Source organism: Carcharodon carcharias, chromosome 19, assembly GCF_017639515.1.
Source record: "Carcharodon carcharias isolate sCarCar2 chromosome 19, sCarCar2.pri, whole genome shotgun sequence".
Lineage (NCBI taxonomy): Eukaryota > Metazoa > Chordata > Chondrichthyes > Lamniformes > Lamnidae > Carcharodon > Carcharodon carcharias.
Window position 1 is genome coordinate 81,225,751 of NC_054485.1, and position 27,037 is coordinate 81,252,787.

The window sequence follows — 27,037 nt, forward strand, 5'->3', positions numbered from 1 at the left end:
CACCAGGATGGTTTGAGGGCCCTTAGCTTCTTCCTCGAACAGAGGCCTGAACAATCCCCATCCACCACTACTCTCCTCCGTCTGGCTGAACTAGTTCTCACACTGAACAGTTTCTCCTTCAACTCCTCTCACTTCCTCCAAATAAAAGGTGTGGCTATGGGCACCCGCATGGGCCCCAGCTTTGCCTGTCTCTTTATGGGGTATGTGAAACATTCCTTGTTCCAGTCCTACTCCGGCCCCCTTTCACAACTCTTTCTCCGGTACATCGGTGATTACTTCAGTGCTGCTTCATGCTCTCGTCGGGACTTGGAAAAATTTATTAATTTTGCTTCCAATCTCCACCCCTCCATCATTTTTGCGTGGTCCATCTCTGACACTTCCCTTCCCTTCCTTGACCTCTCTGTCTCAATCTCTGGTGATAGACTGTCCACCAACATCCATTACAAACCTACCGACTCCCACAGCTACCTCGACTACAGCTCCTCACACCCCGCTTCAAGTAAGGACTCCATCCCATTCTCTCAGTTCCTTGGCCTCCGTCACATCTGTTCCAATGATGCTACCTTCAAAAACAGTTCCTCTGACATGTCCTCCTTCTTCCTTAACTAAGGTTTTCCACCTACGGTCGTTGACAGGGCCCTCAACCGTGTCCAGCTCTTCTCCCGCGCATCCGCCCTCACGCCTTCTCCTCCCTCCCAAAAACATGATAGGGTCCCCCTTGTCCTCACTTATCACCCCACCAGCCTCCGCATGCAAAGAATCATCCTCCACCATTTCTGCCAACTCCAGCATGATGCCACCACCAAACACATCTTCCCTTCACCCCCTCTATCGGCATTCTGTAGGGATTGTTCCCTCTGGGACACCCTGGTCCACTCCTCCATCACCCGCTACTCCTCAACCCCCTCCTATGGCACCTCCCCATGCCCACGCAAAAGATGCAACACCTGCCCCTTCATTTCCTCTCTCCTCACCGTCCAAGGGCCCAAACACTCCTTTCAAGTGAAGCAGCATTTCACTTGCATTTCCCCCAACTTAGTCTACTGCATTCGTTGCTCCCAATGTGGTCTCCTCTACATTGGAGAGACCAAACGTAAACTGGGCGACCACTTTGCAGAACACCTGCAGTCTGTCCGCAAGAATGACCCAAACCTCCCTGTTGCTTGCCATTTTAACACTCCACCCTGCTCTCTTGCCCACATGTCTGTCCTTGGCTTACTGCATTGTTCCAGTGAAGCCCAACGCAAACTGGAGGAACAACACCTCATCTTCCGACTAGGCACTTTACAGCCTTCCGGACTGAATATTGAATTCAACAACTTTAGGTCTTGAGCTCCCTCCTCCATCCCCACCCCCTTTCTGTTTCTTCCCCCTTCCTTTTGTTTTTTCCAATAAATTGTATAGATTTTTCTTTTCCCACCTATTTCCATTATTTTTACATATTTTTAAATCTTTTATGTTCCCCCCACCCACACTAGAGCTATACCTTGTGTGCCCTACCATCCATTCTTAATTAGCACATTCGTTTAGATAATATCACCAACTTTAACACCTATGTGTTCTTTTGTTCTGTTGTTTGTGACATCTTTTGATGATCTGCTTCTGTCACTGCTTCTTTGTCCCTACAACCACACCAACCCCCTCGACTTCTCTCTTTCTCCCCCCACCCAACCCGCCCCCCCCTACACACCTTAAACCAGCTTATATTTCACCCCTTTCTTGGACTCACTCAAATTCTGTCGAAGGGTCATGAGGACTCGAAACGTCAACTCTTTTCTTCTCCGCCGATGCTGCCAGACCAGCTGAGTTTTTCCAGGTAATTCTGTTTTTGTTTTGGATTTCCAGCATCCGCAGTTTTTTTGTTTTTATCTCTACATAATAGGTGGCCTGGAGAGAAGAACAGAGAGGGGGAGCGAGAGAGAAAGAGTGTGAAAAAAGACTTTGACCAGGAGGAAGCAAGTCAGAGAGGGGCAAAGATCGACACAAGCAAAGAAATAAACAGGAAACATTCAGGGAGAAATAGAGCAAGAGAGCGATAGAAAGAGACAGAGGGAAGATGGAAGTCAGAGAGACAGAGGCACCTTAAAGTCAGAGGCAGGGACAGAGAGATACATGGTAGAAATCTTAATGAAAGAGTAAATGTGAGAGTGAGAGAGGCATGCATAGAGAAAGAAACGCAGGATGAAGAGAGGGACAGAGACAGAGGGAGAGAGATAAAGAGGTTGGATCAAGAGAGAGAGAGATGAAGAGAGAAGGCGAGCGTTTTGAAAATTCTCCTATGGGATGTGAGTGTTGCTGGCTGTGCCAGCATTTATGCCATCCCTAATTGCCCTTGATAAGGTGATGGAGCTGCCTTCTTGAACCACTGCAGTCCATGTGGTGTATGTACACCCACAGTGCTGTTAGAGAAGCAGTTCCAGGATTTTGACTCAGTGACAGTGAATGAATGCTGATATAGTTCCAGGTCAGGATGATGAGTGTCTTAGAGGAGAACTTATGGGTGATTATGTTCCCATGTGCCTGCTGGCCTTGACCTTAGGTATAGGCCTTGGGTTTGAAAGGTGCTGTTGAAGGAGGCTCGGTGAGTCATTGCTCTGTATCTTTTACCATTGTGCATCAGTGGTGCAGTGAATGAATGTCCTGGATGATGTCGAACTTCTTGAGTGTTGTGGGAGCTGCGCTCATCCAGGCAAGTGGGGAATATTTCATCACATGTCTGACTTGTGCCTTGTAGAGATGGCGGACAGACTTTGGGGAGTTATTTATTGCAGGATTCCTAGCCTCTCACCTGCTCTTGTAGTCACAGTATTTACATGACTGGTCCAATTCAGTTTCTGGGCAATGGTAACCCCTACTTTATTGATGGTGGGTGACTTAGTGATGGCAATGTCATTGCACATCAAGGGAGATGGTTAAGTTCCTTCTTTTTGGAGAGGGTCATTGCCTGGCTCTCTAGTGTGGCACAATGTTACTTGCCACTTGAAGAGGAGATGTTGCGCTCTCTGATCCCGCAGAGACCAAACGAGACTCCGGCTTCCTTTTAACCAGTTTTATTCAAGCAAGGGAGCCACAGTCATTCCTAAGAATGAAGATCCAGCTCCCAGATTGGTTACATTTCATTACTTTTGTACTTTTTCTTATCATAATACATTTGAATACATCCAATTGGTAAGCGACACACTGGTTCCATACTATCTCTGTCCTATTGAGTGCATAAACATGTGATTTAGGTATCCAATTATTCTAAAGTGTGTCTACATAGTTATACCATCCAATCAGAATTAAGGCATGTATACATGAACCTTGATTCCTGCAACTCAGTAATGGCTGCCTGGAGACCTAAGTGTGATTAGCAAATACGTATTGTGTTTTATTTCAATATATTTAATTTCCCCCTAACAGTCCTCCCTTTTAGCCCTTGGCAAAGTTCAAGCTGGCCACACCTTTAGTTGAGAATTTCTCTTCTGGGTCTTTGGGTGGCCAGTCATCCAGAACACCAGAGGACCCCTAAACCATCCAGTTGTATAACCTAACTTTCCCTTCCCTGTCTTCTCCCTTGGAGTATGCACAGGTCAGGCGACTGATGCACACCATTGATTTACTGCTGTCTGTGCCTGGAGACCCTCTCCAGGTTTTCCATTGGTAGCAACAGAATCTGATAGCCCATACGAGCATAATTCCTATCGTCATGCCCACCCTAAATATCGCCCACCAACTTATTACTCTTCTGGTCATAGTGTAGGGTGTAGCTGACTGTGCTCATCTTCTAACCGATTGGGTGGCTAAGTCCACTTGCACACATCCACTCTCAATTTGCTCTCTAGAAGCCTCTACGTATGACTGAGGTTTCCTTGTTGCCTCTTGCGTGGCAGGTGTGCTATTTTTCCAGGAGTTTGGTTGGTGAACAATGTGTCATCCCATCAGGAGCTAAATAAGTATCCTGTGGTTCTGCCTGGCAAATGGAAGTCTGCTATGGTAAAGGAATCGGTCACCTGTAAGCAGAAACTCGAGTTGGTAGAACAAATTATGTCCCCATAAAGGAACTCAGCCTCATTAGTCATGAAGCACCATTGAGTTGAGGATACCTGAATTTCTTCCCGAGGTCCAGGCAAATCCTGCCGACTACGCCACTGAAGAGGAGATGTTACACTCTCCGATCCCGCAACGAGCGTAAGAGGCTCAGGCTTCCTGAATTGATAATGTAGTGAATGTGACTTTACTAGTATTTGTAAATACCTCCAGCATTTGACATGAGCACACAATGTAATTTCTTGATTCTGTACAACAATCTCTAGTGCTCATCAATACTGCGTCTTTCACTTAGGAGGTATACCCGCATAATCCTAAATGGTACACCAACCTCCCTTTATTTCTTCTGAGGGACTCAAACCTATGGCTGTCTAGGAAAGCCCCATTTGGATGATGCTCTTGGGGAATGGTCATGATGAATTTTATGACTCCATCCTCTCCTCCAACTTGAGGTTGTGTAATCACCAATCCCTGTCGCTCCTTGTGTAAATTTGCGGTTCAATTGGTATACTGACTCGAACATGTGTTCGGGGATTGTTCTGAACCTGATATCTTCAAATTGCAGATTTTACCCCATCAATTAAGTCTCGTGCTAGTATATCACATGCCCTCCCTGTAGCTTGTGATACGGCTGTATCTATAATTCCGTCTGTGCTCTGCCTATGGACCCATAGCAGACTTTCTCCTTGTATCTCATAGAACATAAAAACATAAGAACTCAGAGTAGGAGTAGGCAATTCAGCCCCTTGAGCCTGCCCCGCGTTCAATACGGTCATGGCTGATCCCATTTCGGCCTCAACTCCAATTTCCTGCCCTCTCCCCATAACCTTTCAACCCGATCCTAATTAAGAATCTGTCCATCCCCTCCTTATATTTATTCAGCGTCCCGGCATCCACTGCACTCTGAGGTAGTGAATTCCACAGATTCACGACTCTTTGAGAAAAGTAATTCCTCCTCATCTCTGATTTAAATCTACTGCCCCTTAGCCTAAAACTATGGCCTCTCATTCTAGATTGTTCCACAAGGGGAACCATCCGCTCCATGTCTACTTTGTCGATCCCCTTTAGCATCTTATATACCTCCAATTAGTTCTCCTCTCACCATTCTAAACTCTAATGAGTAAAGGCCTAAACTGCTCAATCTCTCCTCATAAGACAAGCCCCGCATCTCTGAAATCAATCTAGTGAACCACCTCTGAATTGCCTCCAATGCAACTACATCCTTCTTCAAGTAAGGGGACCAAAACTGTGCACAGTACTCCAGGTATGGTCTCAACAATGCCTTGTACAGTTGCAACAACACTTCCCTATTTTTATACTCTATTCCTTGAGCAATAAACGCCAAAATTTCATTTGCCTTCGTTATTACCTGCTGTACCTGTATACTAGCTTTCAGTGATTCATTCACGAGGACACCCAGATCCCTCTGCACTAAAGCATTCTGAAGTTACTCTCCATTTAAATAATAAGTTGCCTTTTTATTCTTCCGACCAAAATGGATAACCTCACACTTATCCACATTAAACCCCATCTGCCAAATTTTGGCCCGTCCACCTAACCTGTCCATATCCATTTGTAGATTTCTTATTTCTCCATTACAACTTACTTTCCCATTTATTTTGGTGTCATCTGCAAATTTAGCTATAACACCTTCTATCCCTGAAACCAAGTCATTAATATAGATTGCAAATAGTTGGGGCCCAAGAACCGAACCCTATGGCACCCTACTAGTTACAGTTTGCCATTCAGAAAAATACCCATTTCCCTGACTCTCTGCTTTCAAAGAACACTAGCAAATTAGTCAAATACAATTTACTCTTCATAAAATCATGCTGACTCTGATGGATTGCATTTTGACTTTCCAAATGCCCCATTACTACTTCCTTAATAATGGATTCCAACAATTTCCCAATGACAGACGTTAAATTAACTGGTCTATAGCTTCCTACTTTTTGCCTCCCCCTTTTTTGAATAAGGGCATTATATTAGCATTTTTCCAATCCACTGGAACCTTTTCAGAATCCAGTGAATTTTGAAATATTATTACCAATGCATCCACTATCTCCACTGCCACTTTCTTTAAGACCCTGGGATGCAGGCCATCAGATCCTGGGGACTTGTCTCCATAGCTGTCAGGGCATGCCCTGTTCCGCAAGCACTGAAGTGCAACCCTCTGGCAGTCTCAGTGGCCACCCAGGAGGCATAATCATTTAAGTCGTGGATCTGACCTGAATTAAGTATGGAATTGGCAATCCCAAATAGCCCTCCTATATCTCCTAATGTACTTCTTTTTAACCTAGCCTATGCCTTTTCTCTAACTCCCGGGACAATTTGAAATTTATAGTCTTTGACTATCCTCTTAAGTTGGCTTCTAGCCCATTTTATGGATTTCTAGTGACTGTGACAAGTCGTATGTAACACTGACAGTAGCCCCGAGATATTATATGTCACTGCCAGGGAGACTGTAGCTACATCATGTAGTAATGGGTATGACTTTCCTATCTTGACTATCCTGTTCCGGGGTGGGGGGGCGTTTACTACATCTGGACATTGAGTGGGTCTTTGATAGCCATATGTAGTCAAAGTAAAACATTGTGTATCATAACAATCATGCCTATCAATTACATATTTACATGTTTCTTGACAATACTGTCCCTCAAGACCAGGTTCCTAAACAAAGGGAGGTAGGTCTGTCCAGCCGGCAGTCACATTAATCTCTTGAGCACTAAAGTGTCTGTTGGTGAAAAGCTGGTAAGGGGCGCATGCATTTCACATCCCCCATACCACCAACCCAGTCCAGTCATATTGTTATAAATCCCAGTTATTGTTACTTCGCCGCTCGTACCTGTGCTTATGCTTAGCGAGATATTATTGGGTGAGGGTACCAACCCGCTGGGGCATATCCTCAAGAGTGCATTTGTCATTTTATCATTGTCCTTGCCCTCAGGTATGTACCACCACCCTGTGAAGTTCCCTTGTTGACATTCCAGGGGTGTTAGCTGGACTGGCTGCCCTGGTGCTGTTTAGCATAAATTACTCTTACAACCCTTTGTGCTTTCACTTGTGAGGTCTGGTTCCCAATTGTTTGTCTTATGCGTTAGTGTGGTGGCTTGATCCATGATCCAGCGTTGGGCTTCTTTATCCATTCCCCAATTCCTCCTCAGGGGAGTAATGCATATTGTCCCGGGCGGAAGCATATGAAGTAATTGACTTAACAGTCGGTGCTTCCCATGCCAGTACTGACACGCCCACAACCAGGATCTTAGACCTGTGGAGAATTTAACATTGGCTCCCTTTGTTTGCGTTCCATTTGATGATTCATCAAATATCTTTAACTGTGTGTAATGCCTCCATTTATTTCCCATTCCCATATCTACAAGTGCGCACTGTTGCGGTCACTTTGACAAAAGGACCACAGGAGTCTCATGTACAGGTCACGATCGTTTATTCAAGCAATTTTAAGTGGAGTACCATCTCAATGCAACTTGAGATAGCACTCTGCTAAATTACAAGTGTTCAACATATTTATACATTATTGGTCACGTACAAGAACAATTTCTAGATTCAGATCTCGTCAACATATAGGTTTACATTAAACAGACAACTCTGGTAACAGGTACAAGCATCGTATGTCCCTATTTTTCACCCAGGTAGAGACCTTCCCTCATACCTAAACTAGGACCATCTGTTCTTCCCCTATCTGTTGAAGAGCACACTTAATCTTAGTTGTTATTGCCAATGCTCTGACTGCAGTTCGGCTCCTAAGGCCTTTCTGTTGTTTGCAGGCCCTAAGGCTGTGCAAGGTTCATCTGGTAGCCCTGGTTGCCTGGAGATTTTAAGTAATTCATTCCTTTTCAATAAATTCTCCCTTACCATAAATTCTTACTTACCCTAATAGCATGTATCACCTGCCATAATTACCTCATATGTTCCATGCCACGTGGGGCAAACCCTCATTCTCCACTTGGGGGTCCATAGATATTTTTTGGATTTGCCTGTTTCTATATCCTTAATCCCCTGTCGGTCCCTGACTTCCTTCCTTAGCTCATGCAATTGCTTACTCATTTCCCTCACATGGTCTGGCACCCTTACTTTTAGTGGTCCTACATCTCCCCCTCCTACTATGATTCCCTCAGGTAACTGCATTGCTCTCCTTGTCATTAGTTCAAATAGGATGAACCCAGCGGCCCTGCTTGGGATTGCGCTAAGGTGCATCAGAATATTGGCCAACACTGTTGCCCAACTCTTCCTGTTTCTTGAATTGCTTTTGCTATTGATGTTTTTAAAGTTTGGTTCATCCTTCCCACCATTCCTGAACTCCGAGGATTGTAAGGAATGTGGAATTTCTGTTTAATCTCCATAAGTTTACACATTTCTTTAATGGCTCTTCCTGTGAAATGAGTTCCCTGATCTGAATCCATCTGGGTAGGCATCCCCTCCACTTCTTCCAGACTCCTATCTCCGGCTGTTGTCCCACGTCAGATCTCAATTCCTTAAGCTGTCTACACAACTCCACAATGCACCTTCTTATTCTAACTTTCAATGGCTCACTATCTTCACTTCCAGTGACCCACTTAACTCTGCCTGTCATCAGTGTGTTAATCCTGTGGTCTTACTTTTTGTAGCTCGCAGGCACATTAATATGGTCAGTAGTACATCTATTTAGCCTTTTTCCCCTTACCCTTCAATTGCCTCAACTCCAGATTCCACATAGTTTTACCTCTAAGTTTTTTTTCCCTGATCATGGTCATTGTAAGATTCTCTTCAGGTCAGTTTCTCTATTGTCTTGATCGTTTAAAATGTTTCCTTACTCGTTAGGTCATATTAACTATTCCAGGTCAACGGGGATCACTGTCTCTAGATCTTTGCTTACCTATCCCTGTGTGGTTCCAATATCTCAGCTAATGGCCAGATTATCAAATTCACTCCCCTTAAAACAGTTTGTATTTCCCAACTCTTTCTCCTATCCTTAATCCTTTCCTCATACCATTTTACACATGCAATAGCTACCATCTTATCTTGTTCAGGTTGTCTGGAGAGACTTTAGAGTCCAATAAAGTATTCTCATAACAGTTTTAAAACAGAAATCAGGCATTGACATGTTTTGCTTCCTTATCTTCTCAAACAACATTTTATTGTTTCAAAAGTAACTCACTAAATTTTGTCTGACCCTTTTTAAAAAAATTATCCCAGATTCATTAACTCAGCCAAAAATTGGGTTTCTGCCAAACTTTGTCAAGGCCTTGAGTTTAACTTCATATTTTGGGAACAGACTTACAATTGCAAAAAGCTTGCAGCATTTGAGTTAGTGTCAATTGTTGTCAAACCTTTTAAAATAAAAATTCCCTTTTGAGAATTTTAAAATTGCAATTTTTTAAACCTTGTAAGAACTGTAGTTTACCCCATCAAAATTAAAACAACCTCTTTCTTATAAGTATTGATTTGTATCCAGATTAGAAGTTTATCGACAGATTCTTTATCTTTGGATAGCATCCTCGTTATTCAAAAGTAACCTGTTAAATTACACTGCACTTTACATCTCAAGATTGTCCCAAATTCAAATTACAGTGCTGTTGGAATGCAGATTTCCTTTCATATTTAATTCATCTTTTCAAAAGAAACCCCTTTTATCCATTGGAACCACCTAGACCGTGTGTTTTCCTAGAATCCTTTTGAATTTCAGGAAATGTTTTTTCTTCCAAATTTTAAAATAAAAAACTCTTATGTATCAGTCCAAATCAGCTTGGAAACTGGTGATAAGGGTTATTCCCTACTAGTCTGCAAGGGGGTGGGACAAAGGTTGGTTCATCTCAAACAAGGGCAAACCCTATTTTATCTTTACAATACCTTCAAATTGTGATTTTTACCAGAAATCTCAACTCAAACCTTATACTCAAAACTTTGCAATATTTGAGTATTCTTTTCTTTTAATCTAATATGGGGCTTTCGACTTTAAAATGCTGAACTACATACACAAATGACAGCTTAGGGAAGAAAACACCTTAAAGATCACATACAAATGCTTCCTTGCATACAAACAAACATACATATAAAGGTATATATTTATATTCCTATGATATTGAACGTAACTCTAAATGAAGCTTCAAGTAGCAGTGGAGGGAATAAAGGAATCTTGGAGGCTCCACCTATAGGGACAATCAAACTGACTGAAGCTCACATTTCCTCTGCTCCTGCCGTCACTGTTCACTAACCCCCCCTAAGGGCACCCCCTTTCTCTCTCTCTCTCTCTCTCTCTCCTCAGTACAAAAAGCTCTTGTAACTTAGATCAATTCATTTATTTTCTTTTAAGTTACAAAAGTTCAGTAGGGGACCTTTCAGGTCCTTATTATCTTTCCACATATTCCCATTATCTATTGGTGGCCGTTGGGAGAAATCGATCTATTGCTGCGACTTGCGCAACTCGACTGAAATATTTCTGTAGTAGTTTAGTCTGTTGCAGATACAGCCTCAAAATGAGTACTGTAGCTTTGTTGGTTTTATCATTGGTCTGAGCTTTCCACCACTCCTTGGAACATAATGGTGGGTTGCTTGGCTGCCAGCCTTGTTGTTTCATTTTGTTGATCAGCTTTCTATGCTTCCTGGCGAGGTGAAGGGACATGGTTCCTTCACCCACCCACTCCGCAATGAACGCGAGTTTGATTTTCTTAGTCATACTCACATTCACACATTAAACATGGACCCACATTTCCCCCAAGACTCTCTGTCTCCTGAGACTCTCTGTCTCCCAAGGCTCAATTGCCTCAAATGTCCTCCTGAGTCTCCCTGACTGAGACATTCAGATTTGCCCTATCAGACCTGCGTTCCATTTTGACGCGAACAACCAGAGAGTATCTTTCAAATGAAAATACTCGCCAGATCATTGTTCCACCTTCTCAGAGGTCTGGGCGAATCCTGCCGACCATGCCACTGAGGAAGAGATGTTACACTCTCTGATCCCGCAATGATCACATGAGACTCAGGCTTCCTTTCAACCAGTTGTATTCAAGCATATGCAAGGAAGCTGCAATCATTCCTTAGAATGAAGACCCAGATCCCAGATTGATTACATTTCACTACTTTTGTACTTTTTTTTTATCATAATACATTTGAGTACTTTGAATACATCCAACTGGTAACGGACGCACTGGTTCCATACTATCCCTATCCTATTGAGTACATAAACAAGTGATTTAGCTATCCAATTATTCTAAAGCATACCTAAACAGTAATACTATCCAATCAGAATTAAGGCACGTATACATGAACCTTGTTTCTTGCAACTCAAGACTTCTTGTGTTTCATCAAAGCCCCCTCTTTGTCCATTGCTCATCTTCCCATTTCTAAGTTAAAACCATTTTGTCCCTTCCCTAGCTGAGAGAGGAGCACACGTAATCTAATTTATGTCAAACTTTATCTCCAGCCTGGCTCTAAAGGCTGTGTTATGTTCATCTGGTAACGTTCAACTGTTAATATATTTAGCAGTAATGGTGCACAGAGATTTAAGTGTGATCAGCAAATTCTTACTGTGTTTTCTTTTAATATATTTAATTTCCCCCTAACACCACTCATCAGCCCAAGCCTGAATGCTGTCCAGGTCTTGGTACATATGGACAAGGACTGCTTCAGTATCTGAGGGTTCATGAAGATGAGAGAAGGATACAGATACAAAGAGAGAGAGAGAGAGAGAGAGAGAGAGAGAGACAGGAGAGTGGCAGGGACATGGGAAGAGATAGTGTCAGAGAGGTAAAAGGAGCTAGAGAGAGTGAGAGAGTGTGTCAAGGAGTTATACTTAGAGAGAGAGGCACGCACACAGAAAGAGATAGAGAGAGAGTGAAAGTGACTCAGACGTGCTGCTCAAGAAATACTAACAGAGAGAAGTGATAGGGAAGAAAAGAGAAGGAATAGAGACAGGGACAGAGAGAAAGAGAGACAAAAACATTGAGAGAGAGTGAAAGAGAAAATGTCGAGAAAGAGACCCCATAATAATCAATGTTGTTATACTCAATACACCCGGGAATGAGAGACTCTTTCCAAGGACTGCTCTGAGGTAGCCTGTGATTGTGGCAGGGCTCAGTAAACAATGGAGGAGTGGACCAGGGTGTCCCGGAGGGAACGATCCCTGTGGAATGCCGCCAGGCGGGTGAAGGGAAGATGTGTTTGGTGGTGGCATCATGCCGGAGTTGGCAGAAATGGTGGAGGATGATCCTTTGAATGCGGAGGCTGGTGGGGTGATAAGTGAGGACAAGGGGTCCCTATCATGATTCTGGGAAGGAGGAAGATGTGAGGGCGGATATGCAGGAGATGGGCTGGACACGGATGAGGGCCCTATCAACCACCGTGGGTGGAAAATCTTGGTTAAGGAAGAAGGAAGACATGTCAGAGGAACTATTTTTGAAAGTGGCATCATCAGAACAGATGCGATGGAGGTGAAGAAATTGAGAGAATGGGATGGAGTCCTTACAGGAAGCGAGGTGTGAGGAGCTGTAGTTGAGGTAGCTGTGGGAGTCCGTAGGCTTGTAATGGATATTGGTGGACAGTCTATCACCAGAGATTGAGACAGAGAGGTCCAGGAAGGGAAGGGAAGTGTCAGAGATGGACCACGTGAAAATGATGGAGGGGTGGAGATTGGAAGCAAAATTAATAAATTTTTCCAAGTCCTGACGAGAGCATGAAGCAGCACCAAAGTAATCATCGATGTACCGGAGAAAGAGTTGTGGAAGGGGGCCGGAGTAGGACTGCAACAAGGAATGTTCCACATACCCCATAAAGAGACAGGCATAGCTGGGGCCCATGCGGGTACCCATAGCCACACCTTTTATTTGGAGGAAGTGAGAGGAGTTGAAGGAGAAATTGTTCAGCGTGAGAACAAGTTCAGCCAGACGGAGGAGAGTAGTGGTGGATGGGGATTGTTCGGGCCTCTGTTCGAGGAAGAAACGGAGAGTGATCAGACTATCCCTGTGGGGGATGGAGGTGTAGAGGGATTGGACGTACATGGTGAAGAGGAGGCGGTTGGTGCCAGGGGCCATCTTAAGCTTCCTGTTTTAAGGAGAACAACCCCCTTCTTCTGTAATCTCGCTGCATGACTGAAATCCTCCATCCTAGAGCTATTCTAGTGAATCTCTTCTGCGGCCGTGACATGCTCCCTGAAGTGTGGTGCCCAGAATGGAACACAATTCCAGCTGAGGCGGAATCAATGTTTTATAAAGGTTTAGTGTAACTTCCTTCCTTTTGTATTTTATCCTTATATTAATAAAGCCAAGGATTCAACATGTTTTTTTTTAAACAGCCTCCTCAAATTATCATGTGACCTTCCCAGATTTCTGTACGTGCAACCCAGTGTACTTCTTAGCTTAAAAGCAAAGTACCGCAGAAAATTCTACAGGGAGTATCTGCGAAGCTAGAAAGCAACACAATAAAGGCTCATTGTAAACAGGACTTTGAACAGTTACAAATCTAGTTAACCACTTTATGTGTTGCTCTATAAGTCAATACATTGGTTTTGTTAATCAGGATCCACTGAATGATATTGATTAAACTGTTTTGGTTGTTGGGTTTTGTTCCCAGAGAACTTTGCACCAGTGTACAGTTTTCTTGAGAGAAACCTTTCTTTTTGCATTTTCTCACACAACAAACAAAGTTCCAAAATTAAATTCAATTCATTTTCATAAGTTTACAACTGTGTTCCTCTCCGCAGATGCTGTCAGACCTGCTGAGTTTTTCCAGGTATTTTTGTTTTTGTTTTGGATTTCCAGCATCCAAAGTTTTTTGCTTTTAAGCTTAAGATGGCATTTGATAGAGTTGTTCAAAGCTATGAATGATTTTCAAAGAGTCAATTAAAAAGGCCATTTCCAGTGGCAGAAGGGTCAGTAAACAAAAGATGCAAATTTAAGATTGGCAATCAAAAAAGCAAAACGAGGCAAACTTTTATTATGCTGTTTTATTATACTGCTTTATTAAGCAGTAAGCTGTTGCGCAATGCATTGTGTGAAAACTAGTGAATGCAACTTCAATAGAGCTTTGAAAAAGTAGGGAGGTTATGCTTCAGTTGTACAGGGCACTAGTGGGACCAAATTTGCAGTACTGTGTACAGTACTGATTACCTTATTTAAGGAAGGATGTAAATGTTTTGGAACCAGGCTAATACCCGGAATGGGTAGGTTGTCTTATGAGGAAAGGCTGGACAAACTAGGCTTGTATCTGCTGGAGGTTAGAAGAGTAAGCGGCAACCTAATTGAAACATATAATATCTTGAGAGATCTTGACAGGGTGGATGTGGAGAGGATGTTCCCTCTTGTGGAAGAATCTAGAACTAGGGGTCGCCCATTTAAGACAGAGATGAGGTGAATTTTTTTCACTCAGATGGTCTTGAGTCTTTGGAACTCTCTTCCTGAAAAGGTGGTTGAAGCAGGGTCTTTGAATATTTTTAAGGCAAAGGTGCATTGATTCTTGGTAAGCAAGGGGATGATAGGTTATTGGTGGTAGGCGGGATGCAGATTTCAGGATACTAACAGATCAGCCATGATCTTATTAAATAGCGGATCAGGCTCCAGAGGCTGAATGACTTTATCCTGCTCCTTGTTCTATGTTCCTATGCATGTACTTGAAGGGGAAAAATATACTGAGGACTATGGAAATGGAGCAGGTGAGAGGGATTAATTGGCTAGCTTCACCAAAGAGCCGGTGCAGACACAATGGGCTGAATGGCCTTCCTTCCATGCTGTAACAAACTCTGATTATATCAAGTTAGAATACTGATCAGCTCCAATTTAATAGAATGCTAGAGCAGGCTTAAGGATTTGAATAGCCCAAGCCTGTTCTTGAATGAATATTGGTGATGTTGGAAGGCAAATTCTTAATATATTTCAGTAACATTTCTTTCCCAGTTAATTTAGAGGCACAACCTGCTTAAACCAAGTGGAATATCGTCTGCGATAAGCTAATGGATAGAAAAAATGTTACATCAGTATTGTCAAAAGCAATTTTAGGCCAAAAACGTACAGTGACACAGCGCGTAATATGAGCCAGTAAAGAAGGATTGTATCACCTGGAATTCTTCTTTGCACTACTTCAGCAATGTCTCAGCCTGTTCACATCAAATATTCAGCTTTAATTCAAGAAATGACAGCTGATTTTTCAGATTGCGGTTGTTGATCACCATTTTACTACATTTATGTCACCACCTTGAAGTATGCAACTGTCCTGACAAGTTGTAAACACAAGGTAGATATTGCTGCTGCTTTTAACAGCCAACGCTATAATTGCTATCCATCTGGTGGACAGTGTTCATGCCAGTGCTTTCAAAGCGTGTCTCGGGTTTCTACTGAAGTCATTGAGCAATGTATTTTTTTCTAATCTAATTGTGCCCCCCATTTCCTACGTGTGGGTCTAGGTGTACGTTAGCACAGTGGCAATGCTACTAACTAGCCAGAGGGTTGTTGGACTCATTTTCTGAGTTCACATCCCACCATGGCAGCTGCAGGCGGAATTTAACTCCGTGTAATTCAATATCTCCTGAATGAAAATCTGGCATCATTAATTGCAACCAAGCCACCAGTGGAAGTTGTAAAACCCTACATAATTTATTGGTGCAAGCCGATTTACACTTTCAACGTAGGTTAGAAGACTGCTTCTCGGAACTTATCCACCAAGTTTGATCAAAAGAAAAGTGTGTTGCTGAGTGGCCAAACTTGTGCTACCAGTGTTCCACCCAGCGGAGGAACTGGAAATTACGTTCAGAACATTTGTGACAGAATTGATTTGTAGATTACTCATACGTTGTGAAAGTTGCCCAATTTTAATTGGGGTTGAAGCAATTGGAAATGTAAATTGAATGGTTTCTGCAGTTGGCAGCTGATATACAATGCCAATTTCATGACCAGGAGGCAAATTAAAGATTTACCCTGTCATGAGTTCAAGTTTTACGGCAATTGCCCTTCTAACTTCCCAATTGTGCAGGTGGTACTGAACGATGCATGTGGAGAGGGCGCCAGGTTTCATCTCTGCTGAAGGCTGGTGTAGGTGACCTCAGCTGGGAGAATGTGTTCACATCACCATTAATCCCACCTTCTCTGCACTGGGATCAAAATCAACCACGGATTCCCACTACTTGTCATTGTCAAATTATTACTCTTGCTGAAAAATGCTTGAGTGTAAAGAACACTTGAGCCCAATTTTCCTGGACACGGTCCCTCAGGGTTCAGTCATCTGCAACTCATTACTTTCCTGGCTCATGCAGGATGGGTGACCGCTCTTCCGAGTTATTTAGTTATTGGAGTTAATAGATCGATTCGAGTTGGTATGTAAATCTTTGCACATAATTATTAAGCAATTGAATCAAATAGAAAATAAGCAGGACATGGTTCCCATTTTTACCCATATTCCTGATGGTGACACTCTATCCCCGTGTTAAGGGAGGCGTCAAAACTTGGACCCAATTTTGTCCTCACCACACAAGCCCAATTCCATGAAGGAACATTCATGCCACGCCAGTGCCAGGCAATGGCCATCTCTGACAAAAGAGGATATAAACAATCAACCCTTGACATTCAATAGCATTACCATTGGCGAATCTCCCGCTATTAACATCATGTGGGTTACAATTGACCAGAAGCTGAACTGGGCCAGCCATATAAATACTATGGCCCTAGGAGTAGGTCAGAGGCTGGGAATTCTGAGGTGAATAACTCACCTCTCAACTGACCAAAGCCTGCCCACCACCCATAAGGTACAAGTTAGGACTGTTATGGAATATGCTACATTTGCCTGGATGAGCGCAGCTCCAGCAACAGTCACGAAATTCAACAACATCCAGGACAGAGCATCCCGCTTGATTGGTACCTTATCTGCCACCTTAAACATCAATTTCCTCCAAAACCAACAGACAGTTGCTCCAGGGTGTACCATCTACAAGAAGTGTTGCAGCAACTGGTCAAGTGTCCTTCAACAGCACCTTCCACACCCACGACCTCTACCATCTAGAAGGACAAGGGCAGAAGACACATGGGAACACCACAATCTGTAAGTTCCTCTCCAAGCCGCTCACCATCCTGACTTGGGAATAGATCGCTGTTCCTTCACTGTCATTGGGTCAATAATCCTGGAACTCCTTCCTACCAGCATGGTGGCTGTACCTACAGCACATGGTCTGCAGCAGTTCAAGATGGTGCCTCACCACCACCTTCTTAAGGGCAATTAAGGATGGGCAACCAATGCTGGCCCAACCAGTGAGGTCCACACCCCATGAATGAATAAATAATAGGAAAAGAAATGCTGCAGCTGTGGACTAATCAGCTTGCCTCAGCAAAAATGGAGGCTAATTTTGATATTGCTAAAACCAAAGGGCTGAGATCATATCACTCGACAAATGAGTTCTGCATGGCTTAGTGCGATAGTGTTGGGTACATCGCCACAATTAGTGTCCAAAGAATCCCCATTGAGGGGCTAATATAAATTACAAGTGGGGATGGACAAATTAGATGTGCTGACATAATTTAGTTGAACTATCATGTTTATCTTCTGTATCTCGTAAATTGTTCAGATTTGCTTATCATTTTAAGCTCTTTCCCAAGTTATTCAACAAGCTGATATTTCTAATATCTGATTGGTCAATGACGAGGATTTTCCTTTCTTTATTCTGTTCTAGTGTCTCACTCTCTGTTATATCAGTACATCTTGAACGAGGGGAGTGCGGATCTTCCGGAGTACAGTGTTGCAGGGTTTTTGGATGGCTGCGAGACAGACTATTATGACAAAAATATGAGCATAACTGTCCCAAGGCAGCAGTGGCTGGCGGGCGCATTTGACAAGAAATACTGGGAATGTGCCACCATCACTCAAGCTGGCTTCCACGGCCTCATCAAGGGTCAGGTCGATAGCTGGCTTCAGAAGAACAACCAAACAGCAAGTGAGTTAATTCATTTGGAATCAATGGAGTGACTGACAGGACCTTTTTTCACTTTGGGAGATTTTTTTTTCAAAGATATACTTTATTCATAAAATGTCTAAAAGAACATTATAAAACATTTCAAATTGGCCATCACAAGAAGTGCAATCGGATTCAAGTTTTCCACTTAGGTCATGTCACACCCTGAGGTGCTTCAATACAATCAATGATCATTACAGACATTTCATAATGGTCATAACAGGCAGTCAGATAGTGCAATGGTATTTAAGTTGTCTACATAGATCATGTTGCACTATGAGGTGCTTCAATACAATTGTGAAGCATGTAATATTCACTGCATACATTCAATATGAGTCATACAGCCCGAGGGGTCTCTACAATGCCCAGTCCCTCGGTGCACTATAGCTGAAAGGGCTTAGACCACAACCTTTTCTCATTACACCTTTGCAGCGGCTTCCCCAAGCTTTAGCGCATGCCTCAGCATGTAGTCCTGGACTGTGGTGTGATGGTATTGTCACTAGACTGGTATTCTAGCGACCCAGGGTAATGGGGACCTGGGTTCAAATCCCACCCAGAGCAGATGGTGAAATTTGAATTCAATAAAACTCTAGAATTGAAAGTCTGCTGATGGGTTGCCAATTGGCATAAAAACCCATCTGGCCCCCGACGGGGAAGGAAATCTGCTGTCCTTAGCTGGCCTATATGTGACTCCAGACCCATAGCAATGGTTGGCTCTTAAAATGCCCTCTGAACAAGGGGTAGTTAGGGATGGGCAATAAATGCTGGCCCAGACAGTGATGCCAACATTCAATGATTAAAAATACTGTAATACAATGCAAAGCTACTTGCTCTCCTCTCAGTGCCCCATGCTGGGTGTTGCACTCCACACAGCTTGTGGTGTATGTTGGGTGGTATTCCCTGTTCCCTCTATTAGGATTATCAATCCCATGAGTATTGGTATTGAGGTTATCGTTCTGTAAATTAAACAAATGACCTCCTGTTCATAATCTGGTTGAGATTAGTTCTGTAAGACAAAATTAATTAACTAGCAAAGTTCTTCAGCTGTGAGCAGTGTTTCCAATGCCTTTTCCTCTACTGTCCATGCAGATACATATCACTGGGTATGATTACCTCATGTGGTCCTGCCCACCTGGGTACAAATCCTGTCTTCTCAGATGTGACCCTGACAATTACCATATCCCCACAATGGCTACCTCAGCCTGATCCACTGTTACCTCTGCCTCTATATCATGTGTAAGCTGCTGGTCTCTGATCTCTTGTCTCATTTTGTGCAGCTGCTTTCACAGCCCCCACATGAATTGCTTCACTCTCTCTCTCTCTCTCTCTCTCTCTTTCTCTCTTACAGTCTTACTCCCTCACTCACTGTCACAACATCTCCTGGCAATTTCGTAGCTCTTCCCATCATCAACTCATATGGAATCAATCCAGTCATCCTACTGGGTGTTGTCCTGAGTCGCATCAAGATATAAGGTAACAAATGCACCCACCCCCAGCCTGTGTCATGAATGGCCTTGGCCAGTGCTTTCTTCAATGTTCTGTTCATTAATTCAACCATGCCTGAAATTAATGGGCGGTAGGAAATGTGAAACTTCTGTTTTAGTCCTAGCCATTTACACAATTCCTTTATCACTTGCCCCTTAAGATGTGTACCCTGATCTGAATCTATCTGTAATGGTATCTCCCACCAGGAAATCGCTTCCTCTAGCATTATTCAAGTAACAGTTGTGGCTGAACAATGCTGTGTGGGAAACACTTCCACCCATCTAGTAAATTGATGAATAATGACTAAACAATAAAAAACAAAAACAGAATTACCTGGAAAAACTCAGCAGGTCTGGCAGCATCGGCGGAGAAGAAAAGAGTTGACGTTTCGAGTCCTCATGACCCTCGAAGGGTCATGAGGACTCGAAACGTCAACTCTTTTCTTCTCCGCCGATGCTGCCAGACCTGCTGAGTTTTTCCAGGTAATTCTGTTTTTGTTTTGGATTTCCAGCATTCGCAGTTTTTTTTGTTTTTAATGACTAAACAATACTGTTTCCCTCAGCTTGGTGGGAGAGGCCCTGTGAAATCTATCTGTATCTCCTCCCATGGTCCCTTGGTCGGGTTTGGTGTGACATGCAAACTTTGATGGGTCTACCTTCTTATGCTGTGCACATGTCATGCACTGCTTTCAGTATATGGCAATGTCTCTTCCCTTTCCCTTCCACCACCAGCACCTGCCCATCCTTCCCAACATAGCTTCTCTCCCATGGTGGGCGATTCAGTGATATATTTTCATGAGGCTCTGTTGCATACAACAGGGCGCTTCTATCTTTCCTTCCTGTCGCTAAATCCCATCTGTGCCTTTGTCTGCCCCATCTATCCCACTGACTCCTCTCTTCTCCCTCGATGTCTCTGTGTAAATTGGCCATATTCATCTCCTCGAGTCCAATTGCTGCTCCGGCCACCTGGTACCCAGGGCCAGTTTCCGCAGCCTCCTTAGCTGCTGCATCTGCCTGTTGGTTGCCCAATTCAATGGGATCCACCACCTTCTAGTGAACCTTGACCATTATCACCACTGCCTCTAGTGGTAGATTCGCAGCCTCCACTAGTTCCTGAACTATTGCTTCATGTTGAATGTGTCCTCCTCCTGATGATACGTACATCCTCCAGCTCCAATTAACCACATAATTGTGCACTACCCCAGAAGGTTATATACTATCGGTATAAATATTAGTTCTTTTCTCTTCCGCCATATGCAAGGCTTCTTTTAACGCTACCAACTCCGCTACTTGGGCAGAAAGGTCCCCTGTTAATTTACCCCTGACCATGATCTGTCCTTCTGGAAAGACAACAGCCCATCCAGTGCAGGGGGTCCCATCCACGTATCTGCAGGATCCATCTACGAACAGGGACATGTCTATATCTTCTAATTCATTGTCCCTCAGAGTCCCCGACTCTCCTCATCTATCTCCCGCAGGCTATAATGTTCCAGTTCAATGACATGTTCCTTCCCCTCTAACAATAAGCCCTCTGCTGGATTGACCCTAGAGTTGCCAATTATTACAACTGATTTGTCCTTTGGTAAGGCACATTAACATAGACAGCAGTACATCTCTTTAGCCTTTGCCCAGCTTTTCCTTTACCTGTATCCATCTAGTGATAAATTCTTGTTAATTATTACTTCTCATTCCCGCTCAACTACAGATTCCTTATACCTTGACCTTTAAGTTTTTTACTTCCACTGACCACGATCGCTCTAAGATTCTCTTGAGGTCAGTTTCTCTATAACCTTGATCATTTAAAATGTTTCCTTATTCTTTAGGCCCTATTTACCATTCCATGTCAATGGGGATCTCGGTCTCTATCTACCCCTGTGCAGTTCCAATGTCTCAGGTGTTGGCCAGATTATCAAATTCAGTTCTCTTAAAACAGTTTGTATGTTGTGTCCTCTTTCTCTAACTCAATCTCCTATCCATAATCACTTTCCCATATCATTTTACACATACAAGCTACCATCGTATCTTGTTCAGGTTGTTTGGAGAGAATTTACAAACCAATAAAGTTGTCTCACAACTTTTGAAACAGAAATTAAAAATCCCAATTGATTCCCAGCATTAACATGTTTTGCTTCCTTATCTTCACCCCAAACAACATTTTATTTTCTCAAAAGTAACTCCCTAGATTATGTCTGACCTTGTTTCTTCATTTTAGAAATATCTCAGATTTATTAACTCTACCAAAAATTGGATTTCTGCCAAATCTGTCAAGTTCTTGAGCTTAACTTTTTATTTTGGGAACAAATTTACACATACAAAAGCTTGCAGCATTTGAATTAGTGTCAATTGTTGTCAAATGCTTTAAAATAAAAAATTCCCTTTTGAGGACTTTATCAGGAATGAAACCTCAAACTTTTAAACTTTGAAAGAACTGTAATTTACACAGTTTAAAATAGTGGGAGGAGAGCCCGGAGTTTCACAGTTTAAAAGAGAGGAGACACGGGATTTTCACAGTTTGAAGCAATGAGAGGAGAGCGGAAGTTTTACAGTTTAAAACAGCGAGAAGACAGTCGGGATTTTCACAGTTTAAAACAGTGAGGGGAAATCCAGATTTTCACAGTTTAAAACAGAGAGAAGAGAGCTGGGGTTTTTACAGTTTAACACAGTGAGTGGAGAGATGGGAGTTTCACAGTTGAAAATGAGAGGGGAGCTGGAAGTTTCATGTTTTAAGACAGCAAGAGGAGAGGTGGAATTTTTGCAGTTTAACACAGCGAGAGGACAGCCAGGATTTTTACAGTTTAAAAAAGTGAGAGGAGAGATGGGATTTTCACGGTTTAAAACAACGAAAGGAGAGTGGGAGTTTTACAGTTTAAAACAGCGAGAGGGGAGATGGGATTTTCACAGTTTAAAACAGTGAGAGGAGAGCTGGGATTTTCATACTTTAAAACGGTGAGAGGAGAGCTGGGATTTTCATAGTGTAAAACAGCGAGAGGAGAGCTGGGATTTTCACAGTTTAAAAGAGTGAGAGGAGAGCCAGGATTTTCACAGTTTAAAACAGCGAGAGCCGGGGTTTTCACAGATTAAAACTGAGAGGAGAGCCAGGATTTTACAGTTTAAAATAACGAGAGGAGAGGTGGGATTGTCACATTTTGGAACAGCGGAAGGAGTGTCGGGATTTTCACAGTTGAAAACAGTGAGAGGCGAGCCGGGATTTTCACAGTTTGAAATAGTGACAGGAGTGCCAGAAGTTTCACATTCTAAAACGGCGAGAGGAGAGCCGGGAGCTCAGATACAGAGAGCGGACCATCGAGAGAAGCGCAGCAGCGGTGGGAGATAAAAATTGGCAGCAGAGAGCCCCTGCAGCTTGTCAGGGCCAAGTGTGAATCGTAGGAAAACAGGTAGGTGATTGGTGGGTATCTCTTCCATGGCTCTTTTGATTGGCCAAGCGGTTTAAATCAGGAGACGTTATTACAGCTCAAGAGTACTGTTCAGAAATACACTATTAAAATATTTAACATCCAAATTAATTAATTAAATAGAACGGAGACTGCTGGGCAGGCGATGTGTTGCAGCTGTAGCTTGTGGGCCTGGTGGGTGAGGGTGCGATCCACGGTGACCACATCTGCAACAAGTGTTGGCTGCTTGAGGAACTTCAACTCAGAGTTGATGAGCTGGAGTCTGAGCTGCAGACACTGTGACACATCAGAGAGGGAGAGATTTACCTGGACACTGCGTCTCAGACAGCAGTCACACCCCTTAGATTAATTACTTCAAATTTGGTCTGTGGTCAGGGACAGGAGTGTGTGACTGAGTGTGAGGCAGGTATGGGGATGCAGAAAATAGCTTTGGAGGAGCCTCAGCCACTCTTATACAATAGGCATGAGGTTCTTGCTTCCGGTGTGGATGAGGGCACAGACTGCAGGGGCATTGCATGAGCAAATTGACCACAGCATAGTGGTACAGAGCAACATTCAAGTTGGGGGAGAAAAGAGAAATGTTGTAGTAATAGGGGATAGCATAGTTAGGGGAATAGATACTGTTCTCTGCAGCAAAGACAGAGAGTCCCAAAGGCTGTGTTCCCTATCTGGTGCCAAGGTTAAGGACATCTGTGCTGGAGGGGGCAGGATACAGTTATCGTGAACCATGCAGGTACCAATGGCATAGGTAGGACTAAGATAGCTGTTCTGCTGAGGGACTACTGAACAGCTCAGGGCTAAATTAAAAAGCAGAATCACAAAGGTAATAATCTCTGGATTACTACCTGCGCCACGTGCAAATTGGCACAGGGTAAATAAGATTAGAGAGATAAACACATGGCTCAAAGATTGGTGTGGGAGAAATAGGTTCTGATTCATGGGGCACTGGCACCAGTACTGGGGAAGGAGAGAGCGGTTCCATTGGGATGGGCTTCATTTGAACCATGCTGGGACCAGTGTCCTGGTGAATCATATAACTAGATAGAACTTTAAATGAATTAGCCAGTGGTGGGATGGGGTGGGGTGGGGAGGGTTCAATTGAAAGGGTGTTTAAAAAATCATTAAGAAATGGGAGAGCAGAGTTGCAGGGCAGTGAAGAGGTGAACGCTAATCAAAGTGTGACAGGAAGGGGCAGAAAATATAAGCGGAAGCGTGCAGCAGAAATTAGAGCCAGAATGAGTAACAGTAGTAAAAAGTGGAAGCTTAAGGCTCTTTATCTGAATGCACGCAGCACTTAAAACAATTTAAAACAGAACTCCTCAACTCCTGGATGAGTTGACAGCACAAATAGAAATGCATGGATTTTTAAAAATTCACTCACAGGATGTGGGCTTCGCTGTCTGGGCCACCATCTAGTTGCTCTTGAGAAGGTGGTGGTCAGCTGCCTCCTTGAACCGCTGTAGCCCATGTGGTGCAGATACATCCACGGTGTGGTTAGGAAGGGAGATCCAGGATTTTGACCCAGTGACACAGTGAAGGACCAGCGATATATTTCCAAGTCAGGATGGTGAATGACTTGGAGGGAACTTCCAGGTGGTGGTGTTCCCATCTATCTGCTGCCCTTGTCCTTCTAGGTGGTAGAGGTCGTGGGTTTGGAAGGTGCTGTCTAAGGAGCCTTGGTGAATTCCTGCAGTGGATCTAGGTGGTACATACTGCTGCTACTGTGCGTCAGTGGTGGAGTGAGTGAATGTTTGTGGATGTGGTGCCAATCAAGTGGACTGCTTTGTCCTGGATGGTGTCCAGCTTCTTCAGTGTTGTAGGAGCTGCACTCATCCAGGCAAGTGGGTGTGTTCTATCGCACTCCTGACCTGTGCCTTGTCGGTGGTGGACAGGCTTTGTGGAGTCAGGAGGTGAGTTATGCATCACACGATTCCTAGCCTCTGACCTGCTCTCATAGCCACAGTATTTATATGGCTAGCCCAGTTCAGTTTCTGGTCAATGGTAACCCAGGATGTTGATAGTGGGGGATTCAGTGATGGTAATGCTGAACATCAAGGGGCAATGGTTGGATTCTATCTTGTTGGAGATGGTAATTGCCTGGCACTTGTGTAGAGTGAATGTTACTTGCCATTGTCAGCCCAAGCCTGGATATTGGTCAGTTCTAGCTGCATTTGGATGTGGACTACTTCAGCATCTGAGGAGTCGTGAATGGTGCTGAACATTGTGCAATCATCAGCGAATATCCCCATTTCTGACCTTATGATGGAAGGAAAGTCATTGATGAAGCAGCTGAAGATGGTTGGGGCTAGGACACTACCCTGAGGATCTCCTGCAGTGATGTCCTGGAGCTAAGGTGACTGACCTCCAACAACCACAACCATTTTCCTTTGTGCTAGGTATGACTCCAACCAGTGGAGAGTTTTCCCCCGATTCGCAGTGACTCCAGTTTTGCTAGGGCTCCTTGATGCCACACTCTGTCAAATGCTGCCTTGATGTCAAGGGCAGTCACACTCACCTCATGTTGGGCATTCAGCTCTTTTGCCCATGTTTGAACCAAGGCTCTAATGAGGTCAGGAGCTGAGTGGCCCTGGTGCAAGCCAAACTAGGCATCAGTGAGCAGGTCATTGCTAAGCAAGTGCCGCTTAATAGCACTGTTGATGACCCCTGCCATCGCGTTACTGACGATGGAGCGTAGCCTGGTGGGGTGGTAATTGCCGGGTTGGATTTGTCCTGCTTTTTGTGTACAGGATATACTGGGGCAATTTTCCACTTAGTCAGGTAGATACCAGTGTTGTAGTTATATTGGAACAGCTTGGCTTGGGGTGCGGCAAGATTGGAGCACAAGTCTTCTGTACTATTGCTGGAATGTTGTCAGGGCCCATGGCCTTTGCAGTATCCAGTGCCTTCAACCATTTCTTGATATCATGTGGAGTAAATCAAGTTGGCTGAAGACTGGCATCTGTGATGCTGGGGACCTGTGGAGGAGGCCAAGATGGATCATCCACTTGGTATTTCTGGTTGAAGGTTGTAGCAAATGCTTTAGCCTTATCTTTTGCATTGACATGCTGGGCTCCCCCATTCATTGAGCTTGGGGATATTTGTGGACCCTCCTCCTCCAGTGAGTTGTTTAGTTGTCCACCGCAATTCACGACTGGATGTGGCAGGACTGCAGAGCTTAGATCTGAACCGTTGGTTGTGGGATTGCTTAGCTCTATCTATCACTTGCTGCTTATGCTGTTTGGCATGCAAGTAGTCCTGTGTTATAGCTTCACCAGGTTGACACCCCATTTTTAGGTATTGCTGGTGCTGCTCCTGGCATGCCCTCCTGCACTCTTCATTGAATCAAGGTTGATCCCCTGGCTTGATGGTAATGGTAGAATGGACGAAATGCTGGGCCATAAGGTTACAGATTGTGTTTGAGTACAATTCTGCTGCTGCTGATGGCCCACAGTGCCTCATGGATGCCCAATTTTGAGTTGCTAGATCTATTCAAAACCTCCACAATGACTTTGCGGTGGTCACTCCTACTGATATTGTCATGAACAGATGCATCTGTGGCAGGCATTTTGGTGAGGATTAGTCCAAATATGTTTTTCCCTCTTGTTGGTTCCCTCACCATCGGCTGCAGATCCAGTCAAACAGCTATGCCATTTAGGACTTGGCCAGCTTGGTCAGTAGTGGTGCTACTGAACCACTCATGGAAACGGATATTGAAATCCCCCACCCAGTGAACATTCTGCACCCTTCACCACCCTGAGTGCTTCCTCCAATTGTTGTTTAACATGGAGGAACACTGATTCATCTGCTGAGGGAGGGTGGTACGTGGTAATCAGCAGGATGTTTCCTTGCCCATGTTTGACCTGATGCCATTCCTGGGGTCCAGAGTCGATGATGAGGACTCCCAAGGCAATTCCCTCCCAACTATATACCACTGTGCAGCCACCTCTGCTGGGTCTGTCCTGCCGGTGGGACAGGACATACCCAGGGATGGTGATGATGGAGTCTGGGACATTATATGTAAGGTATGACTCCATGAGGATGACTATGTCAGGTTGTTGCTTGACTAGTCTTTGGAGACAGCTCTCCCAATTTTGGCACCAGCCCCCAGATGTTAATAAGGAGGACTTTGTAGGGTCAACAGGGCTGCGATTGCCGTTGTCATTTCCGGTGCCTATGACTTGGTAGCTATT

The 27,037-nt window shown here is 43.9% G+C and overlaps 1 protein-coding gene across 1 annotated transcript in view; it reads left to right on the forward strand.

The window, feature by feature from the left end:
- The window catches only part of LOC121291994 (class I histocompatibility antigen, F10 alpha chain-like), a 48,981-nt gene that overhangs the window by 4,519 nt on the left and 17,425 nt on the right, over positions 1 to 27,037 (forward strand). Inside the window, exon 2 of the mRNA XM_041213710.1 lies at positions 17,672 to 17,932. Within this exon, the coding sequence (XP_041069644.1) occupies positions 17,672 to 17,932 (261 nt within the window). The remainder of the gene's footprint in view (positions 1 to 17,671; positions 17,933 to 27,037) is intronic.